The sequence below is a fragment of the Chelonoidis abingdonii genome, chromosome 11 (genome assembly GCF_003597395.2).
Source record: "Chelonoidis abingdonii isolate Lonesome George chromosome 11, CheloAbing_2.0, whole genome shotgun sequence".
Taxonomy (NCBI): Eukaryota; Metazoa; Chordata; order Testudines; family Testudinidae; genus Chelonoidis; species Chelonoidis abingdonii.
The window spans coordinates 4,346,902-4,365,375 of NC_133779.1; the positions used below are offsets into that span (position 1 = coordinate 4,346,902).

The following is an 18,474-nucleotide window of genomic DNA, read 5'->3' on the forward strand; positions in this document are numbered from 1 at the left end:
CTCAGTTTCCCCACCTGTGCATGGGGAGGGTAGCATTGGCCTACCTCGTGAGGCTAAGCACATTAAAGAATGCAAGGTGCTCAGTCAAAGGGGCCCACCCAAGCACCACAGTAAAGCCGGTTAAGCTGTTGTATGCTGTTAAAAACATCCGCTGCATTCCACTCCAGAAGCAGCTGCATTGCAATGACCTAAACTGCCAGTGCTTCAGGGGAGAGGAGGGAAGGCACGAATTATGAAAACAGTGACAGCTCCTAGACAGGGGGTTGACAGGGAGCATACATTTAGCTGGAACGCAGCACAGGGGCGGAAAAGAGACGCATCTGAGCTCTGGTGACATGTTATTATAGAACTTTATTATCGTTTCTATTGAGCTTTAGAAAACACGGTGGGCGTCAGTGAGAGAGACAGCTGGTACATTCCACGGCAAACCCCCAACAGCCTGGGCATCCCTCCTGCCTTCAGAAATGCCACCACCGAGCAGGGCAGCTCCGGATTTGCATACGCCCCAGCTAGGCAGTGGCCTCACCTGATGCCCTTGGGGGCAGGGGGCACTTGATGCCCATCAGATGCCTCCCTGGCTTGGGTGGTCTGTGGGGATCGAACCCAGCACCTCCGGACCTAAAAAAGCACAAGCCTCTACCGCAGCAGCCTGAAAAAATCGCTATACGTGACCTAGCCACTAGAGGAAGACAGAGAGCCAGGTGGGCTGCCATATGTCTGCCACAGCCAAAAGCTTTTCCACCTGCCCCCACCCGGCGTCTCTAGGGCCTGGGCAGAGAAACTGCATGCAGGGAAGGAACTGGCCTGGTTGGCTCCCATTCAGCAGAGCAAATTCCAGCCAGGGAGGGAGCCGGAATCTGAGCTGACGGGAAATTAAAATCTGCCGGCGCATGGGGAGGGGTAAATAGCTCCATTGATTGCTGCGTTTGGCTTCGTTTCTGCCCCCTCCCGCCGAAGCTGGGAGATCCCTGGGGCCTGAAGAAGGATCAGTGAAGTGTGGATCACATGGCAGCAAACATATCTCGAAATTGGAAGCTGTTTTATGCCCCCCCCCCACATTCCCCCGAGCGACGCGGAGGAGAGCCAGCGAAGGTGGGAGATGGACAGCAGGGCTGGAAATCCAAAAGCAAAGAGAAGGGCGGGTCGCAGTTGGCGTGGAGAGGCCCAGGTCGCAGCACGGAGCCCGGAGAGGCCAGGGCGCGCTCCGGGCCATCGGTCCAGACTGGCACGCAGGCTCTTAGGAGTACATGGTGAGCTGCAGCCACTGTGGGGCAGAGCGGAAGAGTGGTCAGTTAGAGAGCGAAATACAGACCGCCCAGGTGGCAGGCGGGCTCGCAGCACCCAGCGGCGGGACAGGATTGGCCCCTGTTTTTAAGTGGGGTGGCCATTCCCCATGGACCTCAATGGGGTGGCGGTGCGGGGGTGGGGGAGGGGCCATTCCCCATGGACCCCAATAGGATACTCCAGCTTTGCTGGGGCTGCGGCCGCTCCTCACGCTGCTGCGAAGGTCCCTGCCACCCACCCCCCGAGGAGGGGCTTGCAGAAGTTGGGCTGGAGTTCCCGGCCAGCCCTGCGTGTGTGTGGAGGAGGGGGAGAGAGGCAGGAACCACTTCAGGGTCCCTTGCTAGACAGCAGGAAAGAAAAGACCGGAGGGGGCAGCCAGCCTCCCGCCTCACTCACCTCCTGGATGTTCACCCGGATCTGTCCGTCCCCATCCTTATCCAGAGACTTGAAGGCACCTGTAGGAGGAGAGAGGAGGGGGGAAGGGCGGCCTCATGGTTAACACACTAGGTCGGGACTCAGGAGATCTCAGTTATCTGTGAGCAACCTGTGAGCCATGGGGAATGGGGGTGTGTGTGATAATCCTGCCTCTCTCCCTCCCCCTTGTCTATCTCGGCTGTCTAAATCTGGGGCAGGGACCATCTCTCAGCATGTGCCTGCAGCATCCGGCACAACAGGAACCACCCCAATCTCTATCCTCTGCTCATGGAGATAGAACCCAGGAGTCCTGGCTCCCAGCACGCGCCCCCTCAACCCCTGCTCTAACCATTAGCCCCCACTTCTCTCCAAGAGCTGGGGACAGAACCCAGGAGTCCTGACCTCCATCCCTGTGCTCTGATCACTAACGCCCCCCACTTCCACACAAATGCCAGTGACCCACCCCCTTGAAGTCATAACCCACAGGTGCAGAACCAGGGGGTTCCCATGAACTGGTTAGGATTAACCCCTCGGTTTCTGGCTGTAGCGCCCAGTCACTGACAGAAATCCATTTCACCCGAGGTTAGGGCAGAGGGGTTGGGATGAGAGAAAAACCAGCTCAGGTGGCATCGTCCCCCATTGCAGTTGTTTTTTTATATCATTTCTTGCATTCGCATAATGGGCCAGGCATTGTACATTTTCATTGCTATTAGGTGTATTACGGTAGCACCTAGGAGCCCATGTCAAGGACCAGGCCCCCATTGTGCCAGGTGCTGTACACGCGTGGAGAAAAACCCAGATGGGATGGAACCAGCTCACACTAGAGACGGGGTTGGAGGAAGTGGTCAGAGGGGGGCAAAGGACTCCAGAACCCTCCCCCCACATCCCCAGGACCGACCCACAGGCCACTTACGAAACATGGCATCCAGGCGAACCAGGCAGCTGATGAAGTTGTCGAAGTCCATGTGGCCGTTCTCATCCGAGTACCTGCGCACGATCATCTGGTACAGCTGCTCGTTCAGCCGGAAGCCTGGGAGGAGGGTGGGGAGAGACAGTCACTCCCCATCCACCTGAGACAGCCCTTGTGCGTCCCCCCCCACCCACCCGCCATTCCCACCCCTCAGTGGCTCCTTACCCGCCGCCTCGAAGGCGCCTGGCAGCTCGCTGCTCCCGATAGTGCCGGATCGGTCCGTGTCGTACTGTTTGTAGACACACTGGGGGGTGGAGGGGGACAAATTGGTTACGTGATAAGAGTCCCCCCCAGCACAAACACACAGCCGCAGATTGAGCCTGGGCAGGGAGGGGGACCACAGGCAGAGAGATAGCAGATATGGGCGAGGGGGGAAGAGACAGTAGCCGAGATTCCTCCCCCTCTCCCCCGCCAAGAACGGCAGATTGGGGAAGGGAAATAAGAAACCACCCTCCCACCACTCAATGGCACATGGAGGGCAGGAGGGATATGAGAGAGATGTTCCCCCCACCACCATTAAAATGGCAGCCCCTCCCTAGAATGCTGGGTGATGGACGGAGTGTGTGTGGGGGGACATCACAGGCAACGCAGCCCCTTAACCCTGCCCCCAAGGAGGGGACTGTTTGGATCCCAGCTGTCCCTATCCCTACCCGAGATTCACAGCTGCCCCCCTGCCGGACACCCCCGGTACCTCTAGCAGGTAGGCAGAGGAGCGGCGCTTGGAATTCTGGATACTCAGAAGGCAATGCAGCAGCAAGCGTGCCGCCCCCCCACCCCCCCAAGGCTGAAAGTGACACACGTCAGTTCCAGCCGGGAAGGCTCCTTGGAGTCCAGCGCTCTTAAGAAGGCCCCCCCCAGGCTGGGAGCCCCAAGGTCTCTCGTTCCCCCTCCTGCCCCCACGCCCGGAGGGGGGGTACAGTCGGGTCTCAGCTACGCGTGATAGCCGCCCCCATCCCCCCACCTCTCTACCTGCCACTTCTGGATGTTCCCCCACAAATACTTGAACTCCTCGAAGCCCAGCTTCCCTCATGTCGCTCTGAGGCGCTCGAGGTCAAAGAACAAAGATGTTGGTGAAAGCCACCTGAGGCCCCGCCAAGCCACAGGGAGGGAATCTGGCAGCACAGGGGCCTTCAACATGGGTGGAAACAGCCCCCCCGAGACTCTCACCTGTGCAGGGGATCTCCCCAGCCGGCGTGGAGCTGGGTGTACAGGCTCCAGCACAGGGGGCGAATCGGGAGTGTGGCCAGAGCACACTGCCCTGTGGCTATTTTCTGCCCCCTAGAGCCTATACGGGGCGGATCGGGGGCATGGCCAGAGCGCACTGCCCTGTGGCTATTCCCTGCGCGGCACGGCCCATAGGGGGCAGGTTGGGGGCATGGCCAGAGCGCACTGCCCTGTGGCTATTCCCTGCCTGGAAGGGCCCATAGGGGGTGAAGTGTGAGTTAGGGCAGTCCAGAGACTGATAGCAGGGGCTGGACAGGGCCTAGAATATAGGGAGAGCAAAGGGGGCTTAAAGCCCCCACCGACCATCCCTGCCCCAGGCACAGGGGGTGCGGGAGCTGTGAATCAGGCCCTGGTATCTTTAACGGCCCCTAGGCTCAGACATCAGTTTGGGAGGAGGATACATCCATGACGGCCACCATGCTGCGACAGGTGTCAATCCCGAACCCGTCCGTCTTCAGGTCGGGATCTGGAAGGCAAGAGAGCAGGTTCAGGCAATTTCAAATGATGCGGGAGGCATAACTACGACAGGGCTCCAGGCCCTGGAGCTCTGCACGGCATCGATGCTACTGCCTCTGGGGTGCGGAGTCCAGTGCCAGGTGTCTCAGTGCCAAGGAGATACCAGCAGTTCAGTATCGTCCCCCATTGGTCAAAGAGGGCAGCCGGCTAGCTCAGCCACCAGATATGGGCTGGATGTAGGAAGCTCAGGCCTGCGTTATACAGGTCAGGCGAGATGATCACAAAAGTCCCTGAAAATCGATGGATCTAGGAAACTAAAGCATGGACAGCAGCTTGCCTGAGGTCACACCCCGAGCCAGCCAGGAAAGGAACCCAGGAGTCCTGGCATTCCCTAGGTCCCCTGTAGCCTCAGGAGGGACAGTTACCGAGCACCACAGGACAGGCAGCCCAGACCTTTTAACTATTTCATAAATTAATCAACCGACGCAGGGTTTGATTTAAACGGACCGCAGGCCCCACTTACGTCTGGTCACCACCTTGTTGAGAATGTTCATCAGCTCGGAGGCGCTCACTTCCATATCCTGCCGCAAAGCAGAGAGAGAAGGGGGATGTCACACTGGGCTGGAGTAATGCTCACCCTGCCTGGTCTCTCTGGAACACCTCGTCCCGCAGGAAGCCACCTCCCGGCTTCTCCTGGATGGAGGCAGCTGCCTCCTGGGACCCATTCCTCACCCCATAACTAGGGCCTTACCAAATTCACGGTCCATTTTGGTCAATTTCACAGTCAGAGGATTTTAAAAATTGTAAATTTCATTATTGCAGCTATTTCTATCTGAAATTTCATGGTGCTGTAATTGTAGAAAAAAGGAAGCGTGTGTGTGTGTGAGAGAGAGAGATGAGGTTATTGTAGGGGGGGTGTGATTCCTCTATCCTTATTTCTATGCTGCTGCTGGCGGGGTGCTGCCTTCAGAGCTGGGTACCCGGCCAACAGCCGTTGATCTCCAGCTGCTCAGCTCTGAAGGCAGCGCAGAAGTAAGGGTGACACCACCACACACTCCAAAAATAACCTTGTGACCCCCCTGCAACTCCCTTTTGGGTCAGGCGCCCCAATTTGAGAAACGCTGGCTTCCCCTGTGACATCTGTATAGTATAGGGTAAAAGCACACAAAAGACCAGATTTCACGGGGGCAGACGAGATTTCATGGTCCGTGATGCGTTTTCCATGTCCATGAATTTGGTAGGGCCCTACCCACAACCCACTAGAGTCCCATGCTGCAAAGGATTTTGGGCAGGGCTATCTACAGAGAGGAAAGGTCACAGGGCACCCAGAGGCCTTTGCTTCTGGGGCCTGATTTGCAAAGCAGTTGTGAATTGCCTGGGGATCAGGCCCAAGGAATCTCAGATTCGGAGCCCCCCTAAAATAAAAAGCAGAGGGCCTCAGTGAAAATTTTGGCCCAGGGGGGTACCCTCAGGGCTGGGCCGGGGACCCTTTCTGATGGACGCAAAGAGAGAGGATGGCAAAATACTTACATCTCCAGCCAGCTGTGTGAAGAGGCGCCGAAACTGGCGTACTTCCTCGCTCTCATTAGCTTCCACGTTGGAGAAGTGGCTGCGAGGGGGCTGGGGGGGGGGGGCGCAGAAAGAAACGGAAAGTTACAAAATATAAATAGCCAGGGTGGTTTAAACATAGATCCATGTCTCGACACTGACCCAAGGGGTCACCCACCAGCAGGTGCAGATTCCTTAGCAAAAAACATTTAAGCATCTGTAATGGAGACCTCGTCCAAGAGGAGGGGATATCTGGGAACCCAGCTCTTGTTTGGATAGACAAGGAAAGCCAGAGACTTTCAGCTCATTGCAAGGTGGGTTTGGATATTTTATAAGCAGGTTGGGGTGGATCGTTAGCAGGAAATGTTTTCTCCCAAGAGTGCCCTGAATTAAATAGGGCTGGACATTGACAACCCCCAAAGGGCCAGATACTCAGATGGCGTAAATCAGGAACAAGACAGGCTTCCCGGTGGGGTAAATGGGCGTCACTCCATTGGCGTCAGATCCCCAGCTGGTGTAAATGGGCGTCACTCCAATGGTGTCAGTGAGGCCAGATCCTCAGCCAGGGCACACCAGCATTACTCCACTGACTTCAAGAAAACCAGTTTACACCACCAGAGGCGACTCTGGCTCAAGGAGAGACAATCCCAATTAAAAAAAGCCACTTTCCCCTCCTTTTCCAGTCAGTGAGATTTTCTTTGCAGGACACGATCCAGTTCTCCAGCCATCCACAGTGTCCTCCAGGACAAACAGGAAAAGGAGACTTGAATTTCTAATGTACGACATGCCACCTTGGGCTATCTTTGTGCTTCATAAACAAGCAGCCAACCAAACCAAACCGCAGAGCACTCACTTGTGGGCAGACGCCTGCACTCACGCGGCTTACCCCCACCAGGGCAAAGGGGCTCTGTGCCAGGGAACCCTCCCCAACATGCCTGGCTACAAACTCAGCATGCCCAGGGCCCATGTTATGTCTGACAGGAGTCGTTAGAACCAGCGCAGGCAGGGCTAGAACAGGAGAGCTATCATCAGGACTTACCGGTGGCTCCGGATTATACTGAGCTGCTGCTTCGCTGTGACACAAAGGGGGAAAGAAAGAGGAAACAATTACGAAGGGTCTTTTACAGACACACAAGTCCATCTGGTAAAGTTCTTATATATTTGCATTATGGCAGCACCAGCGAAGATCAGGGCCCCATGGGCCCGGGCACTGTCCAGACCCCGACCGAGACTGGGGCCCTGTCGAGCTGGGTGCAGCCCAGACCCCAACCGAGACCGGGGCCCCGTCGGGCCAGGTGCGGCCCAGACCCCAACAGCAATTGGGGCCCCGCCTCACCGGGCGCTGCCCAGATCCCAACCACGGTCGGGGCCTGCCACACCGGGCTGTTGTCAAGTGAAATGATGCACATGAAAGGTGTAACAGGAGTCACCTTTTAGTTGTGTGTCTGTACAGTGCCTGGTACCACGGGGTCTTGGCCCACTCCTGGGGTTACTAGGGTGCCACCATAATACATGTAAGAGCACCCCCCTGCTATACAGAGGGGGAAACTGATGCACAGAGCCACATCCAGGCTCTCACAGAGACAACAGCAGAGCTGGGAACAGAACTTAGGGTTCCTATCTCCCAGTCCAGTGTTCTAGCCACTAGACCACACCACCTCCCCTACATACAATACATGGCATAATAAACTGCAGAACCACTTCCTAATTTAGAGGTAGATCCCTGTATAAACAGTTGCCAAACCCCCGCCCAGAGGCAGGTGCATTTCAGTGCTGGGTGAGGGATCCCTGTATAAGCAGCTGCCACACCCCATCCCCAGAGGCAGCTGCATTTCAGTGCTGAGTGAGGGATCCCTGCATATGCGGTTTGCCAGGTGTTTGGGATCTTATGTATGGAAAGCGCTGGGGGAATATCAGTGATGAGAGAAGAGCCCAGCATCATAGGAAGTACCGAGACAGGGACAGAGAAAACAGGGACTCTCCCCTGCGCTCATCTAAGGGCACGGGCAGGGTTTTCCTGGGGCCTGTGCCTCTAGCTAGTTCCCCCTATGTGGGCAAACCAGTCTGACGGAAACCCAAAGCAAACCGGAGCCGCCCAGCCAGTCCTAATCACCTCCCTCCTCCCCCAGGGCACCGCATTCAAAGCAACACCTCCTAGCCAGGGAGAATCCACTACCCCCAAGAGGCCACGGGATTCTGGGGTTCAAGCCCTACCAATAAGGGCATGGGTCACCGCCTGCCCTGTAACTCTGGGTGCCTTCTATGCCATGGCTTTACCCAGCCTGCAGGCTGCAACCAGGACCCCTCCAGCCCCGAAATCGCCCTGGAGGGGCCAGCCCCTCTCACTGGGCCCCCACCGAGAAAGCAACAGGTCCTCTGCCTCTCCTCTATCCCATTAAGCAGACACTCGACAGAGCTCCATCAGCAGCTGGTGATTTGGAGATGAAAGCCAAGCCAGTTGATTCACAAAGGCCCATGGGTCAAGTGCAGGAATTAAAGGGAAAACGAGCATCTCAGAGACTTGCACCTGAACAAGCAAGACACAGTCTTTGTTCAAGATGCCTCCACTCGCCCAGTCTCCTGTCCAGCTTTTCCAGACCAGGCTCTATGACAGAGATCAAAATGCTCAGTTCCTTTGTCTCGGCCTGCCAGCACCTCGCCCAGCCTGGGTGAACCCCCAAACACTCCTCTGGTGCCCTAGCGCCAACATATCCCAGAAAGGTCTTGGATACGTTCCCAAAGAGTAGTTATCAGTGATTCACAGTCATGCTGGAAGGGCATAATGAGTGGGCTCCGCAGGGATCAGTCCTGGGTCTGGTTGTGTTCAATATCTTCATCAGTGATTTAGATAACAGCAGGGCGAGGACACTTATAAAGTTTGCAGGTGATACCAAGCTGGGAGGGGTTGCAAGTGCTTCGGAGGAGACAGTTAAGATCCAGAATGATCTGGACAAACTGGAGAGATGCTCTGAAGTAAATAGGATGAAATTCAACACGGACAAATGCAAAGTGCTCCACTTAGGAAAGACTGATCAGTTGCACGCAACAGAAAATGATGGCGCAGGAAGGAGTACTGTGGAAAGGGGTCTGGGGGTCAGACCCAGAGGGGACCAAAACATCATTCTGGGCTGTATTAGCAGGCATTTTGCAAGCAAGACACGAGAAGTCATTCTTCCACTCTACTCTGCGCTGAGTAGGCCTCTGCTGGAGTATTGCAACCAGTTCTGGGAGCCGCATTTCGGAAAAGATGTGGAGAAACTAGAGCAAGCCCAGAGGAGAGCGTGAACACGCATGCAACCAATAAACGGGCCCCTACGGCAAACCACAATATCGGCAGGGACACAGCCAGCCTCATTAGGAGCTGGCTAGGGAGCCTTTCACCCGCAGGTTCACCAGTTTGAATCTGGCCTGGCTGGAAATTATTACACTCCCCACCCCGGATGGCTGTATGGTGGCCCCTGCCTGTAATGAAATCAGGAGGTCTCAGTCCAGTTCCTAGCAAGATCTATGCCCCTGGCACATAATCCATTATCCTACGCAGCCACCAGGACTGACCTCTCCTCTCCTCCTCTAAAGCGGGTCCCTCCGGGTTGGGGCAGGGCACAGCAGCTGCGGATGACTGACCCAGCTGCTGGCCTGCTGGGTGACTTTGGGCACGTCACCTACTGGGCCTCAGTTTCCCTATCTGTAAAATGGGGATCGTGACATGTAAAAGGTTGCTATAAAGAGGACAGTGATTCTTCACATCCATTGGAGGCAAGGACAAGAAGGAATTGGCTTAACTGGCGGGAAGGGAGATTTAGGTGAGGTATTAGGAAAAACTTTCTAACTCTCAGGGGACTTCAACCCTGGAACAGGCGATCAAGGGAGCCTGTGGGATCCCCACTGTTGGAGGTTTTTAAGAACAGGCTGGAAAAACCCCTCTCAGGCATGGTCTAGGTTTACCTGGCCCTGCCTCAGTGTGGGGGACGGGGGGAAGAGGTGTGGACTAGGTGATTTCTCGAGGTCCCTTCCAGTCCGACATCTCTGTGATTCTGCCCTCCCTAATGCAGCACTTTGAGAGTTACAGATGAAAAACAATAGACAAGGGCGAAGTATTATTATTCCCATGCAACTCTGCGTGCTGCGCCCGCCCTGCAGAGCCAGCCATTCAAGCCAGCACCTTCGCCCAGCAAATAGAACAATATCAATTAAGGAGCTTGTCTGCGGTTTCTTCTCCCACTGTTGGAGACTGGCACAATCAAACTCATCCCGCTGACCTTGATCCAAAGGCACTCCGCCTGCCGCCCCCACCCCGCAATCTTATCTGAGAAAAGAACCCAGAAGTCCTAGTGCCCGGACCCCGACTCTCGAGCTGTTCAAAGCCTACAAGGAGAAAAGATGGGGTAATGAGCCTTCCTTCTTCTGTCTGATCTACTGAAAAGGCAAAGTCTGTCTCTTAAAGTGTGTCTGGGCAGTGCCCCGGTCTCGGTCACCATGTGTCTGGGCAGTGCCAGGCCTAATGGGAACTCGATCTCTCTCACTGTGTGTCTGGGCAGCACCCGGCCTGACGAGGCCCTGGTCTCGGTCACTGTGTGTCTGGGCAGTGCCAGGCCCAATGTGACCCCGATCTCTGTTACTGTGTGTCTGGGCAGCGCCCGGTGCGACAGGGCCCTGATCTCAGTCCCTGTGTGTCTGGGCAGCACCCAGCTTGACGGGGCCTCAGTCTTGATCACCGAGCCCTGATATTAACGCAATACCCAGTAACAACAACGACGAGGCTACGTACGAACCTGATGGCATTGATCACTCCTCCAATGATGCCCATGGCTCCGCCGGCGCCTCCCCCACCTCCAGCCCGTCCTCCTCCTCCGCCGCCGCTCAGGAATCCTCCGATCACGTTCCCAATGTTACCCCCGAAGCCCCCACCTCCGCTGCCTCCTCCCCCTCCTCCTCCTAGGAAGTTCTTGACCAGGAACATCGGAGCGGTTTCCTAGCCGGAGGAAGACTTGGGAAAAGATGGGCTGGAAAGAAAACAGACAGAGGGCTGGTCAGTTTCACTCCCCCTCAACCCACCAGCTGGTCAGTTTCACTCCCCCTCAACCCACTGGTGGTTCTGCAATGGCCTTGGTCCACAAAGCGCGGCCACCCCTTTCCCCCTGGGGAGACGACGTCTCTCAGGCAGGTTTTCAGCACGGTCCCTTGGCTCAAGAGTAACTGCCCCCGCCACCCCACACACGGTGTTTGCTCAGGATACCTCACAGCAGAAGCTGCTCATAGGTGGCTGGTTAGTTAGGCACACTCCCAAACAATGTCAGGGCCCAAACCTGCAGCACCCTTTAGCTCCTGGAGGGGTAGGGCCCCAGCACCTGGCAGGATCTGGATCAGGTGTTGCCAAAACAGGGAATCAAACTGGAGAGTAACCCCTGGAATCTGGTGCCATGTTTTTGCAGATAGACAGCATGCTGGGAGGGGAGCAGGGTCTAGTAGTTAAAGGGGATGGGGCTGGGAGCCAGGATGGCTGGGTTCTAATCTCAGCACTGGAAGGGGATTGGCGGGGAGCTGGAGGCCAGGCTACTCTTATTCTATTCCAAGTTGTGGGAGCGGAGCAGGGACTAGTGGTTAGAGCGGGGAGGACAGGGGCTAGGAGCCAGGACTCCTGGGTTCTAACTCCAGCTCTGGAAGGCAAGCACGGGGGCTGGGAGCCAGGACTCTCATGTTCCATTTCTAGCTCTGGGAGTGGTGTCTAGTGGTTAGAGCAGCAGAGCTGGGAGGCAGGACTCCTGGGTTCTAGCCCCAGCTCTGAAAACACTTCAAAGTCCCCAACTTTGAGAAAAATCCTTCCACTATCAGGCTGACACAGACAACGCCTGAGACGCAATGAACCCCAGCCAACCCACCGGACAGAAACAAAACAAGCACGCAAGAGGGGAAATTAATAAAAATCAGCAAAATAAAACCCCAAATCCCTACCCCAGGCAGGATTTTTTCCCCCTAAAAAGGGAGACATGGCAGAGACTCTATGAAATCCACAGGGGATTTTGCTAGCAGAAAAAGCCCAGATACAATGGTGATGGGTAACAATACAAATGACAGAACTCTGGAATCTCTCTCGCTGTACATCTGTTCTGAGCTCTGGGAGAGGAACGCAGACAGCTCAGCGAGGACTAATGTGTGGGTCGTGGGGTGGGGTCAGGACTCCTGGGTTCTATCCTCAGTTCTGGCTGTGGGATATAGTCTAACACAGAGCCCTGCAACCTGACCCGAACCCGACAGGACCAACTACAAGTGTTGGGTCTGCGTCAGGTGGGAAAACTGCCCCTCACTCCACACGACGCCAACAGCGGGCAGTAGATGGCCGGGCTGGGCCACACAGCTGCTGCTGTGCCAACCCCACAGGCAGGAAGTGCCGGTGGCACGGCCACAGGTTTGGAGAGAAGGGTTGGGTCAGAAAATGACTCGATCGGCTCAGGTTTGGGTCTGGGACGGACCTAAAAATTAAGCACAAGCAGCCCCTAGTCTAGAAGTTGGATTGGGAGAGATCAGAAGTCAGGCCTCCTGGCTCTGCCACTAACTTCCTGTGTGATCTCAGGCCAGTCATGACCTCTTCCAAGCCTGGGTTTCCCCTGCTGGGAAAACACCTGCCATAAACACCTGGCGGGAACATCAGGGTTCATTTAAAATCTGGCCAGTGCTGCTGAGGGACACAGAAGAACTTTGTCTCGTGAGCGACTGTTTTCCCTCTTCTCTTTTCAGTGGGAGAAATCGCCAGCCAGTTTCAGCAGACCGGGTAGCTGTTTGGATGAGTTAATGCCGGCGCTGCAGGAACAGTGGCGCCCAGACGTTGCAAATCAGAGAACACTGGGGCATTGTCTACACCTATGGGGCATTTATAAGCAGGGGGGGGAGAAAGGTGATTGGGCTAAACTGGCCCCATCTCAGTTGCCCACAAAACGCATCTGCTGACTTGCCCCAGGGCAGTCGGGGAGAACAAGCAGGAGTCTATCCCGCTTTACTCGTGAGATGCAGGATCCCCAGCCCAGCTGAGCAGCGTACCCAGCAAAGGCCCAGCTGAGTCTTGTGGCTTGATTTGCAAACCGATTTGACTGGGCCTCAGTAGAGTCTCTGCCAAGACAGCTTCAGCACGCGACACCCCGAGGCCACTCTAGCTCACAGGACAAGCAGGGTACGACAATAAAAGTTTTATGGACTCAGCTACCCACCTTTCTCTCCATTTAATTGAATGGGGGAATGAAACAGGAGTCCTGCCTCCCAGCACTCTTCTGCTCTAACCACTAGACCCCACTCCCCTCCCAGAGTTGGGAACAGAACCCAGGAGTCCTGGCTCCCAACCTTGCTGTTCTAACCACTAAACCTCACTCCCCTTCCACCTGTAAAGAGAACCCAGGAGTCCTGGCTCCCAGCCCCCCTGCTCTCACCACCAGACCCCACTGCCTGCCCTCTGCACCTGAGACCCCTGAACAGAACCCAGGAGCTATGAGGCCTCGCCCTGTCCTCCAGGCCATGCAAAAGTAAGGAGAGCGTCTCAGAGCCAGAACTGCAGCAGCCCGGGAGGCAGGAAAGCTGGGTGCGGGCGACAGCTGGGGAAAGGAGCAGATGCTAGAGCTGCAGGAGGCCTCCGGGCACCAGGCCAGAAGCCTGGGGGAAGAGCGAGACAATGGGGCGTTGTCTCCATGGGAGCAGCCAGGGTGCGAGGCCAAGCTGGGTCCATAGGCTCCAGTCAGCTGGGGGGACAGGCCCGGAGTGGAGGGCAGCGACCCAGCACCGGCCTGCAAGAAGCCTTGTTAGGCCCAGGGCTGTGCAAGCCACTCGCCACCCTGTCTGCTGGAGGAGGGATTAATGGGGGACATGAGCCAAAGGGAAGAGATCCCCTCCCCGCTGGGTCAGAGGAGACACAAACACACACGGTCCCTGTGGGGGAGAGGTATCCACGTTCCCCAGGGGAAGGAATCCAGTAGGGTGGCGGGAGAAGGGGAAGAGAGAATCTAGTCTCCCCTAGAACAGGGGTTCCCAACCAGTATACGCCTACCCCTGGGGTTACGCAGAGGTCTTCCCAGGGGTCCATCCACTCCGCCTCGTTTTACAACAGGCTGCAAAAAAAGCACTAGCAAGGTCAGAACAAACTAGAATCTCATACAGCCAAGGCCTCGCGTAGACGACTCTACAGACGACCCACCGAAACGGAAGTACAACATTGATATTCCGACAGATTTCTTTTGAGAAGGCTCTGGTCAAAATGAGAAAGTCAGCCATTCGTCGGGGCTAGTGTGCTGGGACAGGTTGGTCTTTTGAGGTCTGCTTTGGCTAGCAAGTCGGTCTGAAGCGAGGTGCAATTTGGGGGCACGCGAGACTTGCGAAAGGGGGACAATCGTCTGGAGAGGTAGAGAGCCACTGCCCTCGAGATCCCAGAGGAGGAATCCAAAGAAAGCAGAAAGTTGGAGGTGCAGAGGGGTGAAGTGGGAGGGAGGTTAGACGAGCCCAGCAGAGGAGAGAAAGGGCCCCAGCGTAGGAGTGGAGGGTAGATTTCAAGGGATCTAATGGGGCAAAGGGGTTACCAGATAAGGATTTAGACTCTTGCTGTGGAAGGAGGAACCCATAGGGACAGATCTCCAGGGAAGGGAGAAGGATAGAGAGGATGGAGGAGGGAAAGAATTTGAGCCCCATGGGGATCCAATGTGTGAAGAGCTGAAATCTCCAGGGAAGAAAAGAGGGGATCCTGAGGGAGGGGATCAGAGACCTCCAAGGGGAAGGGTGGGAGGGGATTCAAAAGGGAATCCTGGGGAAGAAAAGGGAGGGGATCCAGTGTGCATGGGGGCAGGAGGGGATCCCCCAGGGGGAGGAGGGGATCCCATGTACATGGGGAATCACAAGGGCATCCCCAGTGGAAAAAGGGGAGGGGATCCAAAGCACATGGGGAATCTCCAGGAAAGAAAGAAGAAGGAATCCAATGCATGTGGGGGATCAGAAGGGGGATCCCCATAGGAAGGGAGATTATCCAGTGTGCAGAAAGCAGGAGGCAATCCCAGGGGGGAAGGGAAGATGATCCAGTGCTCAGGGAGCAGAAGGGGATCCTGGAAGAAGAAAGGGGATCCAGTGTATAGTGATCAGGAAAGGATCCCAGGAAAGAGGGATCCAGTGTGTGTGGGGATCCCCGGGGGATGGGGAGGGGATGCAGTGCTCAGAGAGCAGAAGGGATCCTGGGGGGAGGGAGGGAATCTCTGGAGGTGGGGGGGGGAGATCAGAAAGCAATTCCCAGAGGAAAGGGAGAGAATCCCAGGGGGGGCAGGAGGGGATTCCCCAGGGGAAGGGAGGGGATCAGAAGGCGATTCCCGGGGGCCAGGGAAGGAATCCAGGGGGCCAGAGGGGATCCCCAGGGGAAGGGAGGGGATCCAGAGGGTGGGGGATCCAGTGCATGGATCCAGTGCATGGGGATCAGAAGGGGAGGGGATCCAGAGGGCGGGGGGATCCAGTGCACGGAGATCAGAAGGCGATCCCAGTGGAAAGGGAGGGGATCAGAAGGCGATTCCCAGCGGAAAGGGAGGGGATCCAGTGCACAGGGATCAGAAGGGGATCCCAGGGGAAAGAGAGGGGATCAGAAGGGGATCCCAGCAGAAAGGGAGGGGATCAGAAGGCGATTCCCAGGGGAAAGGGAGGGGATCCAGTGCACAGGGATCAGAAGGGGATCCCAGGGGAAAGAGAGGGGATCCCAGCGGAAAGGGAGGGGATCAGAAGGCGATTCCCGTGGGAAAGAGAGAGGATCCACTGCACGGGGATCAGAAGGGGATCAGAAGGCGATTCGCAGGGGGAAGGGAGGGGATCCAGGGGCCAGAGGGGATCCGGTGCACGAGCGGCCCACAGCCCCGGGGATCTGGGGCAGCGGAAGCCAGGGAGAGGAGGACAGGCCGGGGGGCGGCAGTGGAGGGATCGGCTGGGGGAAGGAGCCGGGGACCCAGCGGGAGCCGGGGTGGCGCCCCGGGTGCCCCCTATCCCTACCTGCGGGAGGCGATGCGGGGCTCCGAGCTCTGCCTGCAGCGGGCCTGTGTCAGCGGCCGGGATGGGACTGCGGGACCCACCACGCCCGAGCGAGTCACTGCGGCGGGGCGGGCCCTAGAGCCGCAGCTAGAGGCGCCTCCCTGATCCACCGGGGCCCTAGTGCCGCCCATATGGCGGAGACAGAACCCAGGAGTCCTGACTCCCAGCACCCTGCCTCCCTGCTCTAACCACTAGACCCCACTCCCCTCCCAGGGCTGGGGAAAAAAAAACAGGAGTCCCGGCTCCCAGCCCCCTCCCCCTAGTCTAACCACTAGATCACACTCCCCTCCCAAGGCTGGAGAAAGAGCCCAGGAGTCCTCGCTTAATTCAGTGTAACTATTGTTAGGGTGGATAGATGCCCAAAGCTAAACGTACCCCATGCAGGCTCCAACCCACCTGCCTCCACAGCAGAATTAGCCACTCTGGGTGGGGTAACTCCCTGCAGGCAGCTCTCCCGTTAGCCTGAGTAGGATCCTAGAGCCAGCCATCACAAGTCTGCCCCAGGGACTCTTTCTTAGATGGTGGGCTTAGTGTTGGGGACGTGGGACTCAGAACTTAGGGGTTCTGTTCCCATGAACAGTGAGATGGAGTTCCAGGGGGTCAGGATGCCTGGGTTCTCCTCCCCGCTTGGGAAGAGGAGTGGGATCTCCTGGTTAGGGCAGGAAGGGCTGGGAAGCAAGATTACTGGGGCCCAATTCTCAGCTCAGGGAGGGGAGTGAAGTCTAATGGTTAGATTATTACTGGTATTAGGGTAACACCTTTGAGCCCCAGTTCTGGACAAGGACATCTCCGACCCACACCCCCACCCCCGTGACGCACTCTACAGCAGTGCTCAGGGGGGTCAGGCCTTTTAGGGCTGAGTTCCCTGCAAACTGATCCACATGTGAGCCATTGAGGCTCTGCATGGGCACAGGCATGTGCAGGATTGAGGCCCTTGGGCGGGAGGAGAAACCCATGACACATGGACAATATCACCCATGCTCAGTGCTTATGTGCCTGGCTGCTCAGCACCGGGGACAGATTCTGATCCTGGAGTGCCTCTGAACCACCTCTGGGAATTTGGCTCATTGATGCCAATAGACCGAAGCTGATTTACTCGAGCTGGAGATCTGGCTTCAGAGCTTTTTCCAGCAGCACAAGAGACCCATTTGCTCCTGGACAGAGCTTTCTGCGGTCCTGCATCATGTTCCTCCCAGCACCCAGACTCAAGAGGTTTTGGGTGCATGGGCAGATTTAGCTACAGCCTGTTTCTTTAAGGGAGTTGGATCTCCGCTCCTTACTCTTCTCCTCCACCCTCATCTCTCTTTAGCTGCCAGAAGTTCAACTATGAGGCAGAGTGGGGAAAAAACTCATTGTGGTTTCCCCAGGAAAAGGGGCGTGGGGAGGGAAGCTCCCTGCTCTGATTCAGCTGCCTGGAATGTGAGCCTACAGGGTCCCAGCACACCCCTTCCAGGAAGGGTTGATTCAGCCTCTGAAAACATGCGAGGATGGGCGAGGAGAGTTGGTTACAATGGGCTGAGCACCAAACGGTGTAAATTGCTATCAGTGGTTTACACCCGCAGGGGAATCTGGCCCCATTGACTCCAATACAGTTAAGTTAATTTACACCTCTGGGAATTTGGATCACCGACGCCAATAGACCGAAGCCGATTTACTCCAGCTGGAGATCTGGCTTCAGGGCCTTTTCTGGCAGCACAAGTGATCCATTTGCTCCTGGACAGGGCTTTCTGCGGTCCTGCATCATGTTCCTTCTAGATACACAGTGAGGTTGAGTTTCCGTCACCTCAGGCCCTGCACGGTCATTGACACCATGGAGAATGAGTGGGAAATGCTATCCAGACCAGAATGGTGTTAGGTGCAAGGTATTGGAGAACCAGGCCCTCCTGAGGATTGTCTTATGATGATTTATTATGCTCTTAGACACCAGATCTCAAAGCACTTTGCAAAGGAGGGCACCAGTATCATTATCCTCATTGCTTGCTTGCTAGCATATATATACCTGCCCCTGTAAATTTCCACTGCATGCATCTGATGAAGTGGGTATTTACCCACGAAAGCTCATGCTCCAAAACATCTGTTAGTCTATAAGGTGCCACAGGATTCTCTGCTGCTTTTACAGATCCAGACTAACATGGCTACCCCTCTGATACTATTATCCTCATTGTACAGCTGGGGAAACTGAGGCAGAGGCAGGGGAAGTGACTTGTCCACCATCACCTGGAGCCCAGCCCAGGTCAGCTGAGTCTCAGTACCATGCTTTGTGCACTAGACCATGTTGCCTAAGGCCCAAGAGGTGAAATTAGCAAAGGCTTAGGTAGCAGATGCTGCTTTGGGGTGGTTAATACAGGTCATCATGCAGCCTGCAGGGGGGGAGAGACCTGGCGTGTTTCCGTTTAGTGCAGGCAGCTTCATTTGTAGTTTTCACGGCAGAGCAGGGCACAAGCTTCCCCCCAGGGTGCCCAGCCCAGGCCTGGGGGCAGTGGCTGTAGGGACCAGTTTATTGGCAATATGGTGAGGTGGCTCAGTAGGGGGCACTCCCCCCTGGC

General features: G+C 56.2%; 1 protein-coding gene across 1 annotated transcript; it reads right to left on the minus strand.

Moving 5' to 3' along the window:
* Nucleotides 1–1,146: 1,146 nt before the first annotated feature.
* Nucleotides 1,147–15,988, minus strand: CAPNS1 (calpain small subunit 1). The gene is given in 11 exon segments (XM_075070638.1): nt 1,147–1,264; nt 1,681–1,739; nt 2,612–2,728; nt 2,834–2,912; nt 3,638–3,712; nt 4,294–4,358; nt 4,872–4,929; nt 5,879–5,968; nt 6,936–6,969; nt 10,669–10,899; nt 15,890–15,988. Coding segments are annotated over 10 exon segments (792 nt in total). The 5' UTR covers nt 10,857–10,899; nt 15,890–15,988; the 3' UTR covers nt 1,147–1,237.
* Nucleotides 15,989–18,474: the final 2,486 nt, after the last annotated feature.